At 39.8% G+C, this 18,981-nt stretch overlaps 1 protein-coding gene across 4 annotated transcripts in view; it reads right to left on the minus strand.

Annotated features, from left to right (window-relative positions):
* Positions 1-18,981, minus strand: part of SYBU (syntabulin) — a 99,240-nt gene that overhangs the window by 69,452 nt on the left and 10,807 nt on the right. For 2 of the 4 annotated variants that reach the window (XM_023750919.1, XM_014452659.2), the window contains exon 1: positions 7,528-7,570. Coding sequence is in view for 1 of the 4 variants with exons in the window: in XM_023750914.1 (XP_023606682.1) it covers positions 7,528-7,597 (70 nt within the window). In the remaining 3 variants the exon portion in view is untranslated. Of the gene's footprint in view, positions 1-7,527; positions 7,726-18,981 lie in introns of those variants that run through there. The other 2 variants (XM_023750914.1, XM_023750921.1) reach the window with 2 other exon arrangements.

The following is an 18,981-nucleotide window of genomic DNA, read 5'->3' on the forward strand; positions in this document are numbered from 1 at the left end:
CTTGAGAATCTGGTAGTTAGAAAGCACTCCCTTCTCCCCTCCCCCACACCCCCAGGGTAGGTAACCTGGGGAGAAGCCCTGTTAACGCTCAGCTCCCAGCTCTCCTCTAGGCAGCGCAAGTTATTATAAGAATGGCCTCCCCAGGTAAGCTGTCCGGCTCTCATTTCACAGAACTCTCTTTGGAGTGAAAGCGATGCTGGTGATAAGCGCAGGGACGTCTGCAGGCTGTGGGCTGTGTGTGAAAGGACGTCTCTCTCCTAAGGGAAGCAGTGTTGATCAGTCCCTAACCTAGCTGGTGCCCTTCTGAGTTTCCTAGCAAATGCCCCCAAATGTGGGAAATAGCTTTTTTAAAGGAACCAATCCTCTGTTATTGTCGCCAAGTTATTATGGTTCATCTGGCCAGGTTTCCAATTTCAGTGGCCTGGGTGCCATCTGATGATAAGGGAATACTAACGTGGTTTGAATGCTGATAAAATACGGTGGGGTGGCATCTTTCAAATATAGATCTCAACGTTTCAGTTTTTAAATGTGGATTTCTTTATAATCAAAGTGGCCCCAACTATTTGCTCTTTACCTGTCCTCTTAATTGCAGGTGCTGGTGTTTTTTTCCTTTCACATTTTCTTTTTTTTTTTTTCTTCTTGATTTCAGAGGGGAAGGGAGAGGGAAAGAGAGAGCGAAAAACATCGATGATATAGAATCATTGATCAGCTGCCTCCTGCATGCTCCCTCTCTCCCCCCACTACGCCCCCGCACCGGGGATTGAGTCTGCAACCCAGGCACATGCCCTGACCAGGAATCGAACCATGACCTCCTGGTTCATAGGTCGATGCTCAACCACTGAGCCACGCCAGCCGGGCACACATTTTCTGATTATTCATTTAACTTGTGTCACTGTTTCCTTTGCTCTGGAGAAAGGATTCAGGGCATGTATTTGTAAAACATTGGCACTGAGTCTTTTTCTTCCAGGGTAAGATATAGTGCTCCCCGAGCAGTAAATCAACATAAACGGAGGCCCAGGAATGCCACTTGATGTACTAGCGGTAACCCAACTAAGGCCTTTCCTTTCTAAGTAAAATAAAAATCTCTTCAGGAAAACTGCAAGCTAAATATAGGAGGAGCACCTGGGCAGAGGAATGTTCCAGCCCCGAGTCTCCCACAAGTTCCCAGCTGGGATACCTTCACCCTTCACTCCTTTCCTTCTGCTCTGTGCTGCAGGCCCGGCGTATGACACAGTATTCTCCCTGAGGTCATAAGCTCCCTAAGAGCAGGCTGACACTGAGGCCATGGTTGCCACATCTTCCCGATGCTCCCCCCACAGTAAACAGGACTCCTCGCACCCAGTGTGCGCCCCATTCTCAGTGAAGGATGTATTGGACGCCTCCTGTACGACAGGCACCCTTCTAAGCTCTGGAGAGTCCACGTCAACCTCTGCTACACTGACTTGTAGGTAAAAGGAACACATCAAGCCACGATCCAACTGGACTGTAGGGATGTTTTCTTTTGCCCTTTGGTGGCAATTTTCCATGAAATCCGCACAGGCACTGATAGAAGCCAGAATAACAGAAGGCTCGCTGCCTCTAAGAAGTTCCAGGGCTCCCACGCTGTGTGTGCCACCGCACCCTGTTGGGAAGGGGCCGGCTTCGCAGCTCACCTTCCTGAGCCCTTCCTGGCAGCCTGTACCTATTTCCCCTTTCCTTCTGCATCAGGTACAGTCAGCATTATCAGCTCGTTGGTAATGACCAAAGGGGCATTTCAATAACTCCTTTCTGAGGTGCACAGCAGTTTGTGCCAGAATCTAGAACAACCAACCTAAAATTAAATGGGCTCCTGTTCTTTATTGTTCACGGGCCATGAGCATCTGTCTAAGAGACACTAATTGCTTGCTATTTTAATAAAATGGTATTGGTTCTAATGAGACGGTTTATTTTTAAAAAGTAGAGCGTGTACCAAGATCGGTTTGGGCTGAGGAGAGACGGCCACTTGGGGCCAGGGAGGAGGGGGGACATTTTAACCCGAGAACTCTGTCTTCTTGTGGTTAACAGATTATGTCTCTGTGCTTTACAACTGTGGGAGTCATCCAGGGGCCTCATTTCCAGGATTTGCTCTCTTCCTATGTATGTGACTGACAGGTTTATTCTGCTGAAAGTTCAGAGAACTACAGGCCAAGGTGCAGATTTTTCTAAACACAAAAAGAGCTTACTGTACAGAGCTGGGTCCCATCCAAATGCTCGAACAATGTTTTCAGGGGTCGCCTTAGGCATTTTAGGCAACTAAAAAGTAAGTTTTAACCTCTGAGCTTGGTGAAATGCAAATAACAAATATATTTGCACAAGGTCCTTACCTGCTTAGGTGGTAGATATACCTATGAGTAATGAAGTTAGAAGCAGTTGACAAAAGAGGTGTTTCAGGCTCTGCCTCTGAGAGGCAAGGGTCATTAAACTAGGGTTCGTAAATCCTAATAAAGGAGATCCATGAAATCTCAGAAATAGTATGCAATATTCTGTGTTTATGAGTATTCTTCTGGAGTATGGGTCCACGACCTTCATAATTCTCAGAAGACAACTGTCTTTCCTCTCTTCCTCCCTCTCTGTCTCTCTCCTTCCTCTTTTCCTCCCTCCCTTACTTTTTTGTGTCTGCATTTTCCTCATAAAGACCTAAGGCCTTAAACATTCTCAGCAAGACAAGTGGTTGATCCTTACTTACCAAGTGAGTTACCTCCTGCAGGATCAGGAAGTTGCTAGGTGTGAATTTTGTGTGCACATGTAGAGTTTTAAGTCTTATGTTAACATGACTATTCTTTATTATGATTATTAAAACAAGTAAGGTCAATGAAAATCGGAACTCCTATTTAAACTTAGTTTGTTCTTTTTGCACCACACTTGTCTCGTGTTTCACTTTTTCCTTGTACTGTTACCACTGTGAAATGATTTTAGAATGAGTGGTGGATATTTGGGGAGATAATTTGGGGTGGATAGCAAAAACGAAATAATCTCAGGTTGCATTCCAATCCTACAGTACTTTCACAATGAAATCTACCTTTTCTTTGCAATCCATGAGGCTGACATTTTTTCCAGCATCATTTTATCTTCTCAATCCCAGAGGCCACCTTTGCTGCATTTGAGGTCAACAAACGTTGACTGAGCCCCCAATATATACAGACCCTGTGTACTAGGAGAACTGAAAGAGGATGACAGAGCACTTACTCTTAAATTTACATCCCATGTGTTATGAAAAGACACTCATCATCATTTATCCATGACAGAGATGTAAATTTAAAAGCATAATGAAATACCAATTCCCACTCACTAGAATGGCTATCATTAAAAAAAAAGGTAAGCAATAACAATTGTTAAGAAGGACAGATGTGGAGAAATCAGAGCCCCCACACATTGCTGGTGGGGATGTAAAATGGCACAGCCATTTTGGAAAAACAGTTTGGCAGCTCCTCAAAGAGTTAAACATAAAGTTACCACATGTGTCAACAATTTTACCCCTAGCTATATATCCAAGAGAAATAAATTCATGTCCATACAAAAACCCGTACCTGAATGTTCATAACACATTATTCCTAATAGACAAAAAGCAGAAACAACCCAAATGTCCATCCACTGTGAATGGAGAAACAAGATGCGTATATCACACCAAGGCAGGAGATTAGTAACCGGGGAAGCTGGAGGTAGCACTGGTGAGAGGGTACCTGGGGACTCTGTATTCTCCACTCAATTTTTCTATAAACCGAAATTTCCTTAAAAAAAAGTCTAATAATGTGGCTTATCAACATAATAGAATGTTATTGATCCGAATCCATGCTATATTGATGAACCTTGAAAACATTATGCTAAACGAAAGAAGCCAAACACCAAAGGCCGCATATTGCATGACTCCATTTACATGCGCTGCCCAGAACAGGCAGATCCATAGAGACAGAGACTAGGTAAGGGGGTGCCAGGGGCGGGGGGAAAGGGAGTGTGCAAGTGACTGCTCGTGGGCACGGGGTTTCTTTTGGGGGTGATAGAAAAGTTCAGGAATTAGTGGTGATGTTGCACAACGTTTTAAAACCCACTGAGTCGTGCACTTCAAAGGTGTGGATTTTATGGCATGTGAATTATATCTCAATATTAAAAGGACAACTGAGCTGGAGGAGGGAGGGAGGCAGGTCTTGTCCTTGGGTCCTGAGGAGAAGCCGAGCTTTGCCACCCAAAATATGCCTTTTGGGGAAATTAGTTTAAGCTGGTTATTTTTAAGAACCAAAAGAGTCAAGAAGAGCCTTTGACTTCCCCGCCCTCTCACTTGCATAAAGGAATCTGGATGGAAGAACCTGCTTTTTCAGGAAGCTGTCACCTTAGTACAATATAAACTAAGTGTGGCAGACAGGGAGAAAGCTGCAAAGTCTGGTTGTTCGACTCCCATCTGTGCCCCATTGTTTCTGGGTGGCCTGGCAAGAATTTGTTTAACAAATATTTGCTCTTTTTCATACACCTGTGAATTGCTTACCTCCCCTTTGAAGCCCTCTTCTTCGTCCAGAAGTGCATAAAAGCCTCAACCTCCTGATTTATCCAGGAGTCCCATATTCTTAGGGAACCCTCGTTTGTACATTTGTAATAGGATTGGTTATTTTCGCCTGTTAATCCAGCGGTTCTCAACCTGTGGGTCGCGACCCCTTTGGGGGTCAAACAACCCTTTCACAGGGGTCGCCTAAGACCATCGGAAAACACATATATATTTACATATTGTTTACAGTAGCAAAATTACAGTTATGAAGTAGCAACGAAATAATTTTATGGTTGGGGGTCACCACAACATGAGGAACTGTATTAAAGGGTCGCAGCATTAGGAAGGTTGAGAACCACTGTGTTAATCTGTCTCATGTCAATTTGATTATTAGATCAGCCAGAAGCACTTAGAAGAGTAGAAGAAAAATTATTTTTCCTCCCACACAGTATACAAGGTAATGGTTTTATTTCTTGTCTATAATTAACATGACATTCTTTATCTCACTGCCTCTGTCCTAAGTATTGAGGACACCCAACACTCTTTTTACCATATCCATCTTCCTTTTTCATATGCTGTCTTCCCCACTGCGTATCATTCCTTTTCTTTTTTATATGATTCAAAAGCAATAGATTATGAACAAATTCATCATGACTAACATTTATCAGGAGCCTAGGAAAGAGGGGACTTCTTTTTCACACAGTTTAAGTTTTGTCCTGAGATTAAATGACGTTCTCTTTGGTTGACTAAACGCAAGATGAAGAATAATCCATTAAGATATGCTGTGCACATCAATTATTCAGGAAGAACAAAAGTTGACAGAGATGGAAGAGGATGCCAGACCTTCCAATGGAAAAGGACACCTGCCAAGCTTTGCCTCCATTCAAATAAAGCTGTCTATAGCTTCTTGCACAGTAATGTCATCACCAAACAAAAATTAGAAGACAAATGTAAGGAATGAGGACTCATGCAGGCTATTAATCTGTCTTTTCAGGCTCATAAATATGTATAGGATAACTGTGAATGTTAAAGAAAATAATGCAATATAGATGTTGTCTCACAATGCCAATGCTCATGTCCTATTTACTGTAAGGTTAAAACTTCAGTCCTACTGAAACTATATTTGCTCACTTACTGTATATATTTCTGAGATATAAAACATTTATTTATATATTGCAAATTCTGAAAATTGACCTTTTCTAATATTCATGGTATTTCATCCAATACAATAATGATCTCTATTTCATTTATTAGTTTTTAATATTTTGTAATCCTTGAATATGTATATTTTCATATACATAACTGGTGTATCAGTTAATAATGTGGATTTTTTTCAATAGATGGAGTTATACATATGTTGATATATATGCGATTTGATATGTATGCTATTTTGTTGTATTGACAACAAGCTTCAAAACTTCATATGCCAAATTTTCTGAAGGTGTTAACATCATAGGTATCTTTACACTTAAAATGTCAAATTTCGTGCCAAAAAAAGAGCATTTGTGGGAAGTTTTAATTCATTACTTTATTTGGAAGAAAAGTGCTATTGGAAGTTATCATATACTTTGGAAAGCTTATGGTGAACATGCTCCATCTCAAGATACTTGTGAATGCTGGTTTAAACACTTTAAAAGTGATGATTACGATGTGAAAGACAAAGAACGTCCAGGTCAACTGAAAAAGTTTGAAGACCAACAATTACAAGCATTATAGGATGAAGATGCGTGTCAAACTCAAAAACAACTTGCAGAAAGATTAAATGTTGCTCAGCAAACAATTTCCGATCGTTTACAAGCAATGGCAAAGATTTTAAAGGAAGGAAAATGGGTGCCACATCAACTGAGAGACAAATGGAAAACCGAAAAGTCATCAATAAAATGTTGTTTCAACGGCACAAAATAAAGTTTTTTTGCATAGAATTGTGACTGGCGATGAAAAGTGGATTTATTTTGAGAATCCCCAAAATGCACAAAATCATGGGTTGATCCAGGTCAACCATCAACATCAACTGCAAGGCCAAATCGCTTCAGAAAGAAGACAATGCTCTGCGTTTGGTGGGATCAGGAAGGTGTGGTGTATTATGAGCTTCTAAAACCAGGTGAAACCGTTAATACTCATTGCTACCAACAACAAATAATCAATGTGAACCATGATTTGATAGTAACATGAACAGAATGTGCCAGAAGACACAGCAAAGTAATTTTGCTTCATGATGACGCACCATCACACACTTCAAAACCAGGTAAAGACACGTTAAAAGATCTTGCCTGGGAAGTATTAACCCACCCGCTGTATTCACCAGACCTTGCTCCTTCAGATTACCACTTGTTCCAATCGATGGCACACGCACTTTCTGAGCAGCAATTCAAAACATATGAAGAAGTGGAAAATTGGGTCTCTGAATGGTTTGCCTCAAAACAAGAAAAGTTCTATTGGGACGGTATCCACAAATTACCTGAAGATGGTGGAAATGTGTAGCTAGCGATGGACATTACTTTGAATAAAGCACTTGTGATGTTTCTCTTGAAAGTATCATGTTTGATTGCAAAATCTGCATTAGTAAGCAGTACAACTGGTACATATAACATCATATTCATATTTCAATCTTTAAAAGCAAATAAAATAACTAGGTTTGCAAGTATGCTCAGCCCTAAAAATCTGCATCAAGATAACCTCTTCTTTTCATAATTTGTGGGCACTTTAGATGGTACCAAGTAACTTCCTAATATAATTTATGTTGGGATTAATTATAGAGTTTAAATGTCTACTAGAACATCCAGTTTACATTTCTTCAACATTGCTCATCTTCTGTGTCTTTATACTGTACACATATCACTATAATGACTCAATTTTTAACAACTAGTGCAGAAAATATTCCACTCTTTGTCCCACATCCTTTTTGAAAACAGATGTTTCTGGGTTCTGGGTACAGCATTAGTGTTCCCTGTCTTGACATACACGTGTTTCATTTCAAGTGTGAAATCACTGCAGTCATACCACGCTGATAACAAGATGAATATAAGTGCATTTACCTGGCTTTACAAGGCCTGACTTGGGTTCCTTCTTATATCGAGCTGACTGGATGCTTCCCTCGCCAACCATTCCAACTGTGCATTTCTTCCTGGTAAAGTCTTCATCACTTCCAGGGCGAAAGCCAACAGGACTGTTTCCAGCATCCGAGGGCGTCTTCACAGGAGACACGGACTGGCTACTAGGACAGCCAGTGTCATCTGGAAGACCGGAACCAGTAAGTGTTCAGTGAGGAGGAGGAAATCAATAATGGCCGAGAGAAACATACAGTGAGCCATGCACATAAGCACACACACACACACGCACACACACACACACACACTCACACACACTTTGCTTATCAAGCCCCAGGCTAATGCCTGTAAATGATTCTCCTTTTATTTTCTATTTTAGTCAATCATTTTAACAGAGAAAATATCAATGATCAAACCAAAAAACTAATATGCTTATATGCATAACCAATGGACACAGACAATAGTGTAATAAAGGCGTTAGGGGGAGATGGGTGTAGGATGGAGGGGGTCAATGGGGAATTGGACATTTGTAATAGTTTCAACAATAAAGATAAATTAAAAAAATAAAAAATATCAATGATCAAAAAACATATTTTAATACCTTATAAGCTTTTTGGATCACAATTATTTCTGTAATATTCATGTTCTCAGAGCCTAAAGGTTTGTCTCTTTTTAACACATTAGGTAATCTACTTTTTGGGTCATAAATGTCCATGGATTTTTGATGGGGTTAAGCAATAATTCAGCACAGCAACCTGGATCATTAATGGGAAAGCTTCAGAGCTGTCTGTGTTAGAAAAAAAAAGTTACTTGAATATTATTGACCACACCCAGTTTTTGATTGCTAACTTGGCCCATCATTTGGTTAACAGAGTAAGAGATAAGAGAGCTGGCATTGTGAGTTCAAGGAAGCAGAGAGAAGTGGTCCTGTTTTGTTATTATGTATATCCAAAAGTATATTAGTGTCTTGCTGTCTGGGGTAAATAGGTAAAATGAATTTTGATACTCAAAACGTTCTCTTAACTTCCAAGTTACAGATTACCACTGTCATTATTATAAATAAATATGCATGATGGGAAGTGACCTGTGTAGATGCTTACTCAGCAAACAGGAAAGTTGTACTGCTGACTCCTATAAGTGCTTTCCACACTTATTAAATATTTATGATGGTTGGTTAATTCAGGTATACTTTGATGAGGAGAACTTTATGGGAATTTAATGCAAATAAATATTACTTAAAAGTATGTCCACTCAAACTAATCAGTGGTAATTTTCATTACTAAATATATATTTGTTATACAAACATATTTTGATGCCAGAGTTACCTTAGTAACTAGTTAGACAAAAAAAGAAGACATTTAGTAAAACTTTTAGAAGTATTATACTTTTATTAATATTAAAAGAACTAAAAATAATTTGCCATCTATGAAAATCTATCTTAAAACTCCATAGCTTGACTGAAGACAGAAATAGAACTAAGCCTGAATAAAATATACCAATTGTCTGAATTTAGAATCCACCTAAAAAGAACTGTCATTGCTTCATTTTTGGCCTTCATTTAAGTTTTTATTATGAAATAGCCTAGTTCCTGGAATAAGTGAACTTGGTACTGGTAAAATGATTTATTTCTCCTAATATCCTTTTTTTTTAAACTTTTGGACATAGTGTACATAGGACCTCAAGAGTCTACTTCTGGAAGTGAATGGTGCTTAGTGCATTGCCCGTGCCTACTGCCTTTGCTGCTCTTTTCAACGTGCTATGTTCTTCCTGAACTCCTGAGTGACAGTGATGACAACCCCTCTTGGCTGCTACTGCGCAGCTATTTCATGGCTTCTTATCCCTGCCTTTCTCTTATGTTTGCAGGTCCCATGTTTCACCCCAAAGAAATCCGAGCTCCTTCTCTAAAGGTGCAAAGGCATTACCAGATTCCAGCGCTTTGACAAGGCTCCACAGGTCTGCACATTGCCTCAGGAGTCTCTCCTTGCTTCCTACCCCAAAGCAGATCAACCCAAAAGAATGCGGCCTAATCATTAAAAATTACCCATTGCCTTTAAAGTCATTTCTTTAAGAGTCAGTTCCATAAAATACTCTTTAGAAAGAGAGATGGCCCAAATAAATAAAAATCCACGCTTCAGATTTTCTACCCTAAAAAGTAATTTTTTTCTCGGAAACTCTTAGACTCAAAGTGACACTATTAAACAATTCCTGGTGTTGAGAAACTATCAAAAGTATGCTTTAAATAGACAGAAAGCATATGTGTCCTGTTTGGTTCTATTATCATTTTGGTTAAAGTTAAATAAGAGTATGTTCGCACCATGTCTTCAGTGCTAGTAATTTCAAGGATTAAGTGCTTGGGTCTTATTAAAAATTGGAAACTGAAATTATTTAGAATGATAACAATTTAGGGAAGGCTATAACAATTTTTCATTTCCCACTTGGAGTGTGTGCCTTACCTTTCACTAACATGTATAGCCAGTATCTTCAGAGACAGGTATTGAGAATAAAATTTTTAGTATTTTTTAATTGATTTTAGAGAGAGGGGAAAGGAAAGGCAGGGAGGGAGGGAGGGGAAAAAGAGAGAGAGAGAGAGAGAGAGAGAGAGAGAGAGAGAGAGAAACATCAATCAGCTGCCTCCTGAATGCACCCCAACTGGGGATTGAACCTGAAAGCTGGGTATGTGCCCTGACTGGATATGGAACCAGCGACCTTTTGGTGGATGGGAGAATACTCAATCAACTGAGCCACACCACGGCTATCTAAATAAAATTTTAACTTTAGTTACCTAATACATCATTTGAATCACTACATAAACTAGTGTTGACCCAGCAGCTCTTACCTGTCTAATATTGTGCTTCATATTAAACAGGAAACCATAGGAATACAAGACATGGCCTTTCATTGGTTAAACAAATATACCAGTATATCAAGCCTCAGCACTGCACCAGCCCACAGGCATTATGCCCAGTCCCATTCCGATGGCGCATATAAATAAGCCCAAAGAAGTTGGGTCCATGGCACTTACAATGCAAGTGATATTTCCTATACACTGGCAAGCCTACTAAGGCAAATCCATAGCCATGAAAATCTGTGAGCTAGAGAAGCTGGGACATTTGCCTGTTTTGCCTAGTGGGACCCACACTAACAAAGGAATCTGGCTTTGCAAAGGGCAGGGCCATAAATTTTCCTACCCCGGAGAGCACACTTCAAGTTATGCAAAGTAAGGCCAAAGCCAGGGCCACAGAACTTCCCATACGGGAGGGCTATCTCATCACCAGTGACACCTGAGGTATTTTCCTCCACGCAGCACTGAAGGAGTGGTTATTTTTTCAACGTCATGTTTAAGCCCCCTTTTCCACTCTCCCCCTTCCCTCTTCTTCCTCCTACTCCTTTTTAAGCTCCTGGTCACAGTTGGAAGCAGATCACCAGTCCAGATAAAGAGAATTCTCCTTCCCAAAAGTCTACGTAAAATATTCTTCATTCACGTTTACTCCGAGAATAGTGCAGACACGTTGATGTTCTCTGGCTGCTCATGCCTAATCCCCCACGAGCCAAGCTGCCTGTGGATCCAGCGCATATTGAAGAGATTTATTTATTGAACTGGCTTCGGGTAAACCCTTTGCCTGTGCCTTGTTTCCTGCTTTGTACCTTGATTCCTGAATTTGTCTTATAGAATCCAGAGATTTAGAAACGCAACATTTATAATGACAGCTTTTGTTAGTTAGGTTAGTACAGTATGAAAAATTGTCAGTGAAAGGTAGTTCTACGACGATTCCATGAGCAAACTGTCTCTGGGCAGGAAACGGCAGAAATCCTGAATGATCTACCCCAAAAGTGTGAGTTGTTCCAAGTTTCCAGAAGCGTGCCAGAGAAAAGTGAGAGCATTTTAGTCTGGTTTTGGCACCAGGGAAGCTTTGCTCCAAGGTCTTTAGGAAGAGGGTGTAGAAGGCTGTCTGCATTAGAGAGGGAGGAATTTTTCTTGTAAAACACAGAGAGGCACGTGTGCACACATCCACTCACACACCAGCTCTTACACTGTTGAGTTTTTACACTTCTTTCTCTATTATTCATGGTAAGAGTAACTCCACCACACACACACACACACACACACACACACACACACACACACACACCCACACCAGAACCATGTTCCATGTTTTAAACAATACGTGATACATTCAAAAATATAGGATGATTTCTTCATGGGGTCAACATTTAAAATCCCACTAACAAGGGCCACTGGTGAAATTCAGGTAAAAGTGGCCCTCATCAAGGCCACATCTAAATGACCACTAACTACAGTGAAGGAGACACATTTACTAGTACGTCTTCCCTGATTTACATTACGGAATAAGTTATTTTGCTGTTGTTGCCCTTGTTTATTTGTTTTGAACCTGTCAATATGCAGGTCTGAGAACAGTAGAAAGAATATTCCCAGATCCAGGAACCCCCAGAAGTTGAGGCCTAACTAAAGTGTTGCAGGAGATATACCTACTAACTAGTTTCCAAATTGTTGTTAAAGGAAAAAAATGTAAGGTCTATAAAGACAGATGGAAAAACCAGGCACCACTCATAGGTGGAATCTAATGAACAAAATAAACTGATGAACAAAATAGATCCAGAGACATAGAAGCATGGGACAGACTGATGAATCTCAGAGGGAAGTGGGGGCGGGTGGGAAGAGATTAACCAAAGAACTTATGTGCTATATGCATAACCCATGGACACAGACAATAGTATGGTGAAGGTCTGGGGGTGGGGGATGGGCACGGGGGGGATGGGTGTGGGTGGAGGGGGTCAAAGAGAGGAAAAAAGGGGACATCTGTAATACTTTCAACAAAAAAGAGAATATTTAAAAATTGTTTATCTATTTTTCCTCTTTGCATACATTACAGCTCTTTGAAAATATGGGAGATAATAATCGTATAATTACTCCATTTACAGTTCTGAAAAAGGTGTGCATAAGTATCTTTTAAAATACTTTCAATTTTATTTTAAATGCACTAGACCGTGGTCAGCAAACTGCGGCTCGCGAGCCACATGCGGCTTTTTGGCCCCTTGAGTGTGGCTCTTCCTAAGCCTTAGGAGTACCCTAATTAAGTTAATAACAATGTACCTACCTATATAGTTTAAGTTTAAAAAATTTGGCTCTCAAAAGAAATTTCAATTGTTGTACTGTTGATATTTGGCTCTGTTGACTAATGAGTTTGCCGACCACTGCACTAGAAGAACTTATTAGTAAAGAAAATCTGTTGGGGTTGTTAAAATTTTAACTTAATATTTTTATTATAAAAGTAATAATCCTCATTGTGGAAAATCTGGAGTGCAGAAAAGTGCAAAACGCTAAAGAAAAAATAAAGAGATATTATTTTCCTATAACTATACTAGCAACAAAAAATATTTAACAATTTGGCATATTCCTTATTAATCTTAAATACATATGGTTGTATCTGGTTGCTTGCTTTTTGTTTTGCTAAAATTCCAACATATATTATAGACAGTTTTATTACTCTGCTACTGACCATTTCTCCCTGGAATTTGTTAGGCTAGAAAGAAAGCTATTAATGACTAACAGGAGCCAACACAAAGGGGTCCCAGTTGGCCAAAGATGGAATAATTTGGGCATGAAAAAGAATAATAAATGCTACCAACTGATAACCATTGAATATTTTTAAAAAATCTGATTCACAGTCATCCAGAAAAGCAAAACTAAAGAGAGAAAAAATATCCCTTTCACTCACAAGAATCCCAACCCACTGGAAATCATGGGAGGTGAGCCAGGGACCATGCTATATGTTGAAATTTGTTAACTGATTTTAGAGAGGGAGGGAGGGAGGGGGGGGAGAGAGAGAGAGAGAGAGAGAGAGAGAGAGAGAGAGAGAGAGAGAGAGAGAAACATCAATTGAGTGCCTCCCATACTAGACTGACCTGGGATTGAACCCACAATTAGGTATGTGCCCAGCCAGAGAATAGAACCTGAAACCTTTTGTTGTATGGGACAACATCATCTGTGCACCCAGTCAGGGCTATTTTGTAATTACGTCTAATTAAATTACCTGGGCAACAAACATAATCGATACAGCAGAGGGATTAGTACCCACTAAGTGTTCTGAGTATCACAACAGAGTAGGACAACAGACAGCATGCACCTTCTGATGGGATGGGAGGTGAAGCCCACAGCACGCCCCACGAAGTATTCTCACCACAAAAAATTTCCCCTGAATCTATTCAACTTTCAAAGCTAATGTCCACCTTATAAAATACATGGAGAAGGAAGTAATGAGTTAAGTCAGGGCTTGGTGAACTGTAAGTATATAGCCTGCAGGCCGATCCTAGTTCGCTGTCTGCGTGTGTATATAGAATATCCCTGAAACACAGCCATGCCCAATCCTCCACACGTTTACTGCGGCTTCCACGCTCACAATGGCAGAGCTGAACAACTGTGACAGAGATCATCTGGCCAGCAAAGGTGGAAACAGGTACTCTCTGGTCCTTTACAGAAAAAGTCTGTGGGCCTCTGGGTTAAATGATGCCACGAGGAAGCAAACAGACACTTCTGAGACAATCGGGGCCATTTCAACGTTCTCTATCATCAAGGAATTATGGTAATCGCGTTAGTAGTGAAGATGGCACTATGATTATGTAAGAAATTGTCCACTTTTTAAAATAAATGCATGCTGATATATGTAAGTAGACATAAGATGACATGATGTCTGGAGTTTTGCTTTAAAATGCTTCAGCAAAGTAAAAAAGAAAAGAAAAGGGGGATAAATGTAGCAAATATGATGATATCCTGCTGTTGCTCAAGGTGGATAAAGTGAATAAACAGCATATTGGGAATCACTGCCGTATTCTCTCTGCTTTAAAGTACGTTTTACAAAGTTTGAAAATAGTAACTTTAAAATAGATGTAAACATTGTATTTAAAAAATCAATTTCTTCTTGTGGGATACTTTAGGTTGTTTCTAACTTTCTCACTATTAGTAAAATTGCTTTAGTAACATTTTTACAGATAAATATTTGGTCAAGTTTTTTTTTATCATCTTAAAGAATTTATCTCTAAAATTAGTGGAATTACAAAGACTTCCAAGAAGTTTGAGACAACTTACATTCCTATGTTATTGTATGAGAGTACCCCATTTATTAAATTCTTGTCAGTATTGAATACAATTTTGCTTGCACTTTTGCCGAGTTAATAATGGAAAATATATTTCTGATGTTTTAGTTTGCAGGTATTTAGTTATCAGTGAGGCTTCCTGTCTTTCACGTGTTCATTGGCCTTTTTACTTATTCTATGAATTGTTCATGTCCATTGACAACTTTTCTATTAAAGTGTTAAGAATTTCTTCCTGACCTGGAAGAAATCCTTGTATGTGAAAGGCATTAGCCCTTTGTCATCTCTCATCTAGTATGCTGTTTGCTTTTAACTTTATAATGTTTTTGATTTTCAAACCTTTTTTTATTTCTAGTTGCCAAATCTCTCCATATTTTCCCTTTGATTTCTTCTAGTACTTTAATGCTTAGACTCTCTCTACTCCAAATCAACCAAATTTTATATATTCTTTATTCTATCTTTTTATAACTTACCTTTTCATTTAAATTTAGTCCTTTTTGACGAGGTGAGATGGTAACATTATTTTTTTTTAATTTTTAGAAATGTTTTCCTTTCCATATTACTGTGCAATGTTTTTCTGATGAAATTTCCATAGCAATGTATGTTTTTTGCAAAGTACACAAAAATATCTACATATATTTTAAATCTGCATTTTAAAATATTGGGATTGCCCAAAGTGTGTATATTTTATACATCACTTCCTAACGTTTAACTAAAGTGCCTGACAACCAGGGCTGTGGAACACATTTGGTGGCAATTATGATGACTAAGTCCCTATTTACTCTCCTTGAATCAATTACATTCACGAATAAAACACTAGGTTCTACATGTAAAATGAAAACCCAAGAAACATCTCTAAAACTTTTGGTTCAAAATTTTTGAATTTAGATCTCGGAGCTCATTACTGAACTAAACAATTCCAATTCCAGAAGACATACGTAAAAATAACAGGCAGAGGAAAACGTGGTTTTGCCCCATCATGTCTTGAAACATTCAGTTGTTCAATGTCCAGTTGTACATTTTGAGGAAAAAATCTTTGCTATTTTAAGGAAACATTGCTTAAAACTATATGGAAATGAACTGATTCTCATGAATGGCAGACAGTAATGTTTACAGACTACTTACTCATCCATTCAAATATTTATTGAGTACTATGTGCCAGACACTGTTATAAGTGTTATTATTCTTACTACTTTAGATACTGACATTTTTGAAGATAGTCTAATGAACACAGATAAAATGCCACAGTTTACACTCACTGTTAATCTGAACCCTGTGAAATACCACAAATCATTCAAATGCATTGAAAAGAGGTACAGTAAGAAAAGTATAAACTATGCACGGACTATAGGTAAGGTGAGAAATGTAACATTTATTAAGTAGTTATCACGTGGCAAGAACACTACTTTTTGTCGTATAATTTAATAATGTTATTTTATAGGTGGGAAAACTGAGGTTCAGAGAGGTTAAGCGTTTTAGTCACACATCTACTAAGTAACTGACTCAAGATTCAAACTCAGGTTTGTCTGAATGTTCCGAGGTTCTTGTTTTTCTAACTACCACAGGCTAGCTGTTTTCTAAAATGTTCTATGCCTTTGTTCCAAGAGGAAACAGCAGCAATTTGGGGAGTGCTCAAATTAAAAACAGACAAAGGAAGCTGTTAAAAGGAGCCATCCCATAATAAGCAGACCACAAAAATCTGAGGCAAGAAACTCTAGATGTTTCCAGTTTTTCCAATATTCTTGCTTCAACACAGTGACCATATAAATGCTTGCCATTCAAATAGCTTTGCACTCCAGGTTTCCAATAGCAACATTTGAACTTCTATTCCTTCATTTAATTTTAGCATCTTTTTGGAGTGAGAATTCACAAGTCTACAAGGTTCTGCGCTAATTTGGCTTTAGCACTATACAATGAAACACTACCTAATTACCAATGTTGAAGTGTAAGAATCTCATTCATCTATCCATCCATTCATCCACCCTTTCCACAAATAATTAGTGACTTCCTATACCAGGTAGTCTGCTAGATATTAGGGGTGTAATTATGATCAAGACTCTAAGATCCTTGTCATCAAGGAGTTCACATTCTAGTGGTGGAGAGAGACATTTAATAAACAAGTAAAAAATACATAGAGAAGATATTTTGATTGTGATGCACTTACTGTTAATGAACAAACTGGGTTGTATCAGAAAGACTATCTAGGTGGGAGGTGGGAAGGTACTTCATTAGACAGGTTGTCAAGGAAGGCCCTGAAGAGGCCATTGGAGCTGAGACCAAAACATGCGAAGAAGCCAGTCATGGAAAAGGCAGGGGAAAGAACTCCAGGCAGTGGGAACAACAAGGAAGTTGGTGCATTGGAGAAACTGAAAGGAGCTCAGGAAGGCGGATGGGGAGGAAAGGACTGATGATAAGTCGAAGGGAGGTAGAAGCCCGAGCATGTGCAGGACTGTGGCCAGGAATCCTAAGTGCGTATTAAGTGCAGTGGAAGCCATAGCATGCATTAAGCAGATGACAACAATTTTGTTTGTGGAGAACAGGCTGTACTAGTGATAATATATCTAATATTTACTGAGTGCTACTAAGTACCAGGCATGTTCTAAACACTTAACACCGACCTTAACATCTAATATCCCCCTGAGATCAGCACAACTATCATCCTGCTGTGCAGAGGGCGTGAAATACCAGCCCTAGCGTTTAAACCACCTGCCGAGGTCACAGCCAGGAAGTGGCAGAGCCAGGACATGAATCAAACAGGCTGACTCCAGAGCCTCCTTCTTAACCATATGCCCTGTGGACACTTCAGGAATGAAAACACAGAAGCAAATAAACCCATGAGGCGGCCACTGCCATCGTAGAAGTGTGAGATGATGTGGTTTGACTAGGGAGATAGCACTGGACCATGAGAAACGTAGATGGGTTTGGGATAGATTTTGAAAACATAATTGAAAGCATTAATTTATGACCATGAAAAATAGGAGGGAGAAAGAATGTCTGCTAGGTTCTTTGCTTAAACAACAAGGACTAGGGTGGTCATTTCTGAGTAGGGGGTGAAATCCAGACTTCTGTTTTTGATAATGTTAAATCTGAGGCACAAATTACCCACAACTTTGGAGATATCAAATAGGCAGTTAGATAGGTGAGCCTGAAGCTCAAGGGAGAGGTCAGGTAGCATCACCATCCTACAGGCGAGGGATTTACAGATGAGTCCTGAGGGTTGGGGGGTGAGGGGAGGACAGGAAGAGAAGAGGGCTGAGGCCTGGGGCCCTATCACATTGTGCGGACAAGGAGGTGGGGGTGAAGGTAGCAACGGTGACTTAGGACTGAGATGAGAGGCAGGAGAAAAATATATCCCAAGACAGGGGCTTGTTCAACTGTGCTGATTTTTGCTGAGAAGTTGAGGAAAATAAACGCAGACAAGAGAATGTTAGATTTTGCCAACATGGTCACTCACATGGTTAACAAGGGCAAATTATGAAGACAGGATTTTGGGGAAGTTTTGCTATGAAAAGGCGCAGAGAAATAAGATGGCAGTTGCCAGCTGATGAGGGGGCCAAAGGGAGCTTATTTTCTGCAAAAGATGTGTGTACTTGCGCATAGGTGTGTGCTGATGGGAATGAGTGTATGTGTGCTGATGGTAATTCAAATGAAGCGCCTCCGCTAAGACAGGCAACCTCCATCTATAAAAATACAGGGGAGAGTGAAGCAATTATTTAATGAATGTCTCCCTGGTTTCTTGGAGACAAAATAATCATTTGACATAGAAACATTCCCGGGATTTCTGAGCTATTTTGGAGCCTTGAGTGCTCCTGTAAAAGTCATTCTGGTGCAGCCCTGGCAGTGCAGGAGGAAGCAAAGACATGAAGTGGGGCAGGTTTTCTTTCCTTCCTAGAACTCCTGTTCTCTCTGAAATAAGGGCCTCCCTTGGTTTTCCTACCAAGCGTCAGTCATGTTGTCTGAGTTGTGTGAGCAGCCAAAGGAGAAGGAATCTGGAGAGGAAAATATCTTGGTTCATACATGTAATGTAGTGTGAGTAAGGAATCTACCCAGTTTTGGGGCAGGAGTTGCCGATGCTGAAATTGGGGAGGGAGCAGGTTGTCTCTATCATTGCCAGAAGACAGGTGAGCCCGACAAGGGTGGTGGGGTGCAAGCCTTTATTTCTCTTGCTCTCTTTCCTAGGGCATGATCTTTACAAAATAAGCATGTTACTAATACTTCCGACTTTCTATCTTCTTAGCAATATGAGTTCATTTGCCGTTTCCAAGCCATGCCTTTACAAAGACTCCGTTTTTTTTGGGGGGGGGGGTTTGTTTTGTGTTGTTTTAGGTTCCT

This window comes from Myotis lucifugus, unplaced genomic scaffold (assembly GCF_000147115.1).
Source record: "Myotis lucifugus unplaced genomic scaffold, Myoluc2.0 scaffold_17, whole genome shotgun sequence".
In the NCBI taxonomy this organism is placed as follows: Eukaryota; Metazoa; Chordata; class Mammalia; order Chiroptera; family Vespertilionidae; genus Myotis; species Myotis lucifugus.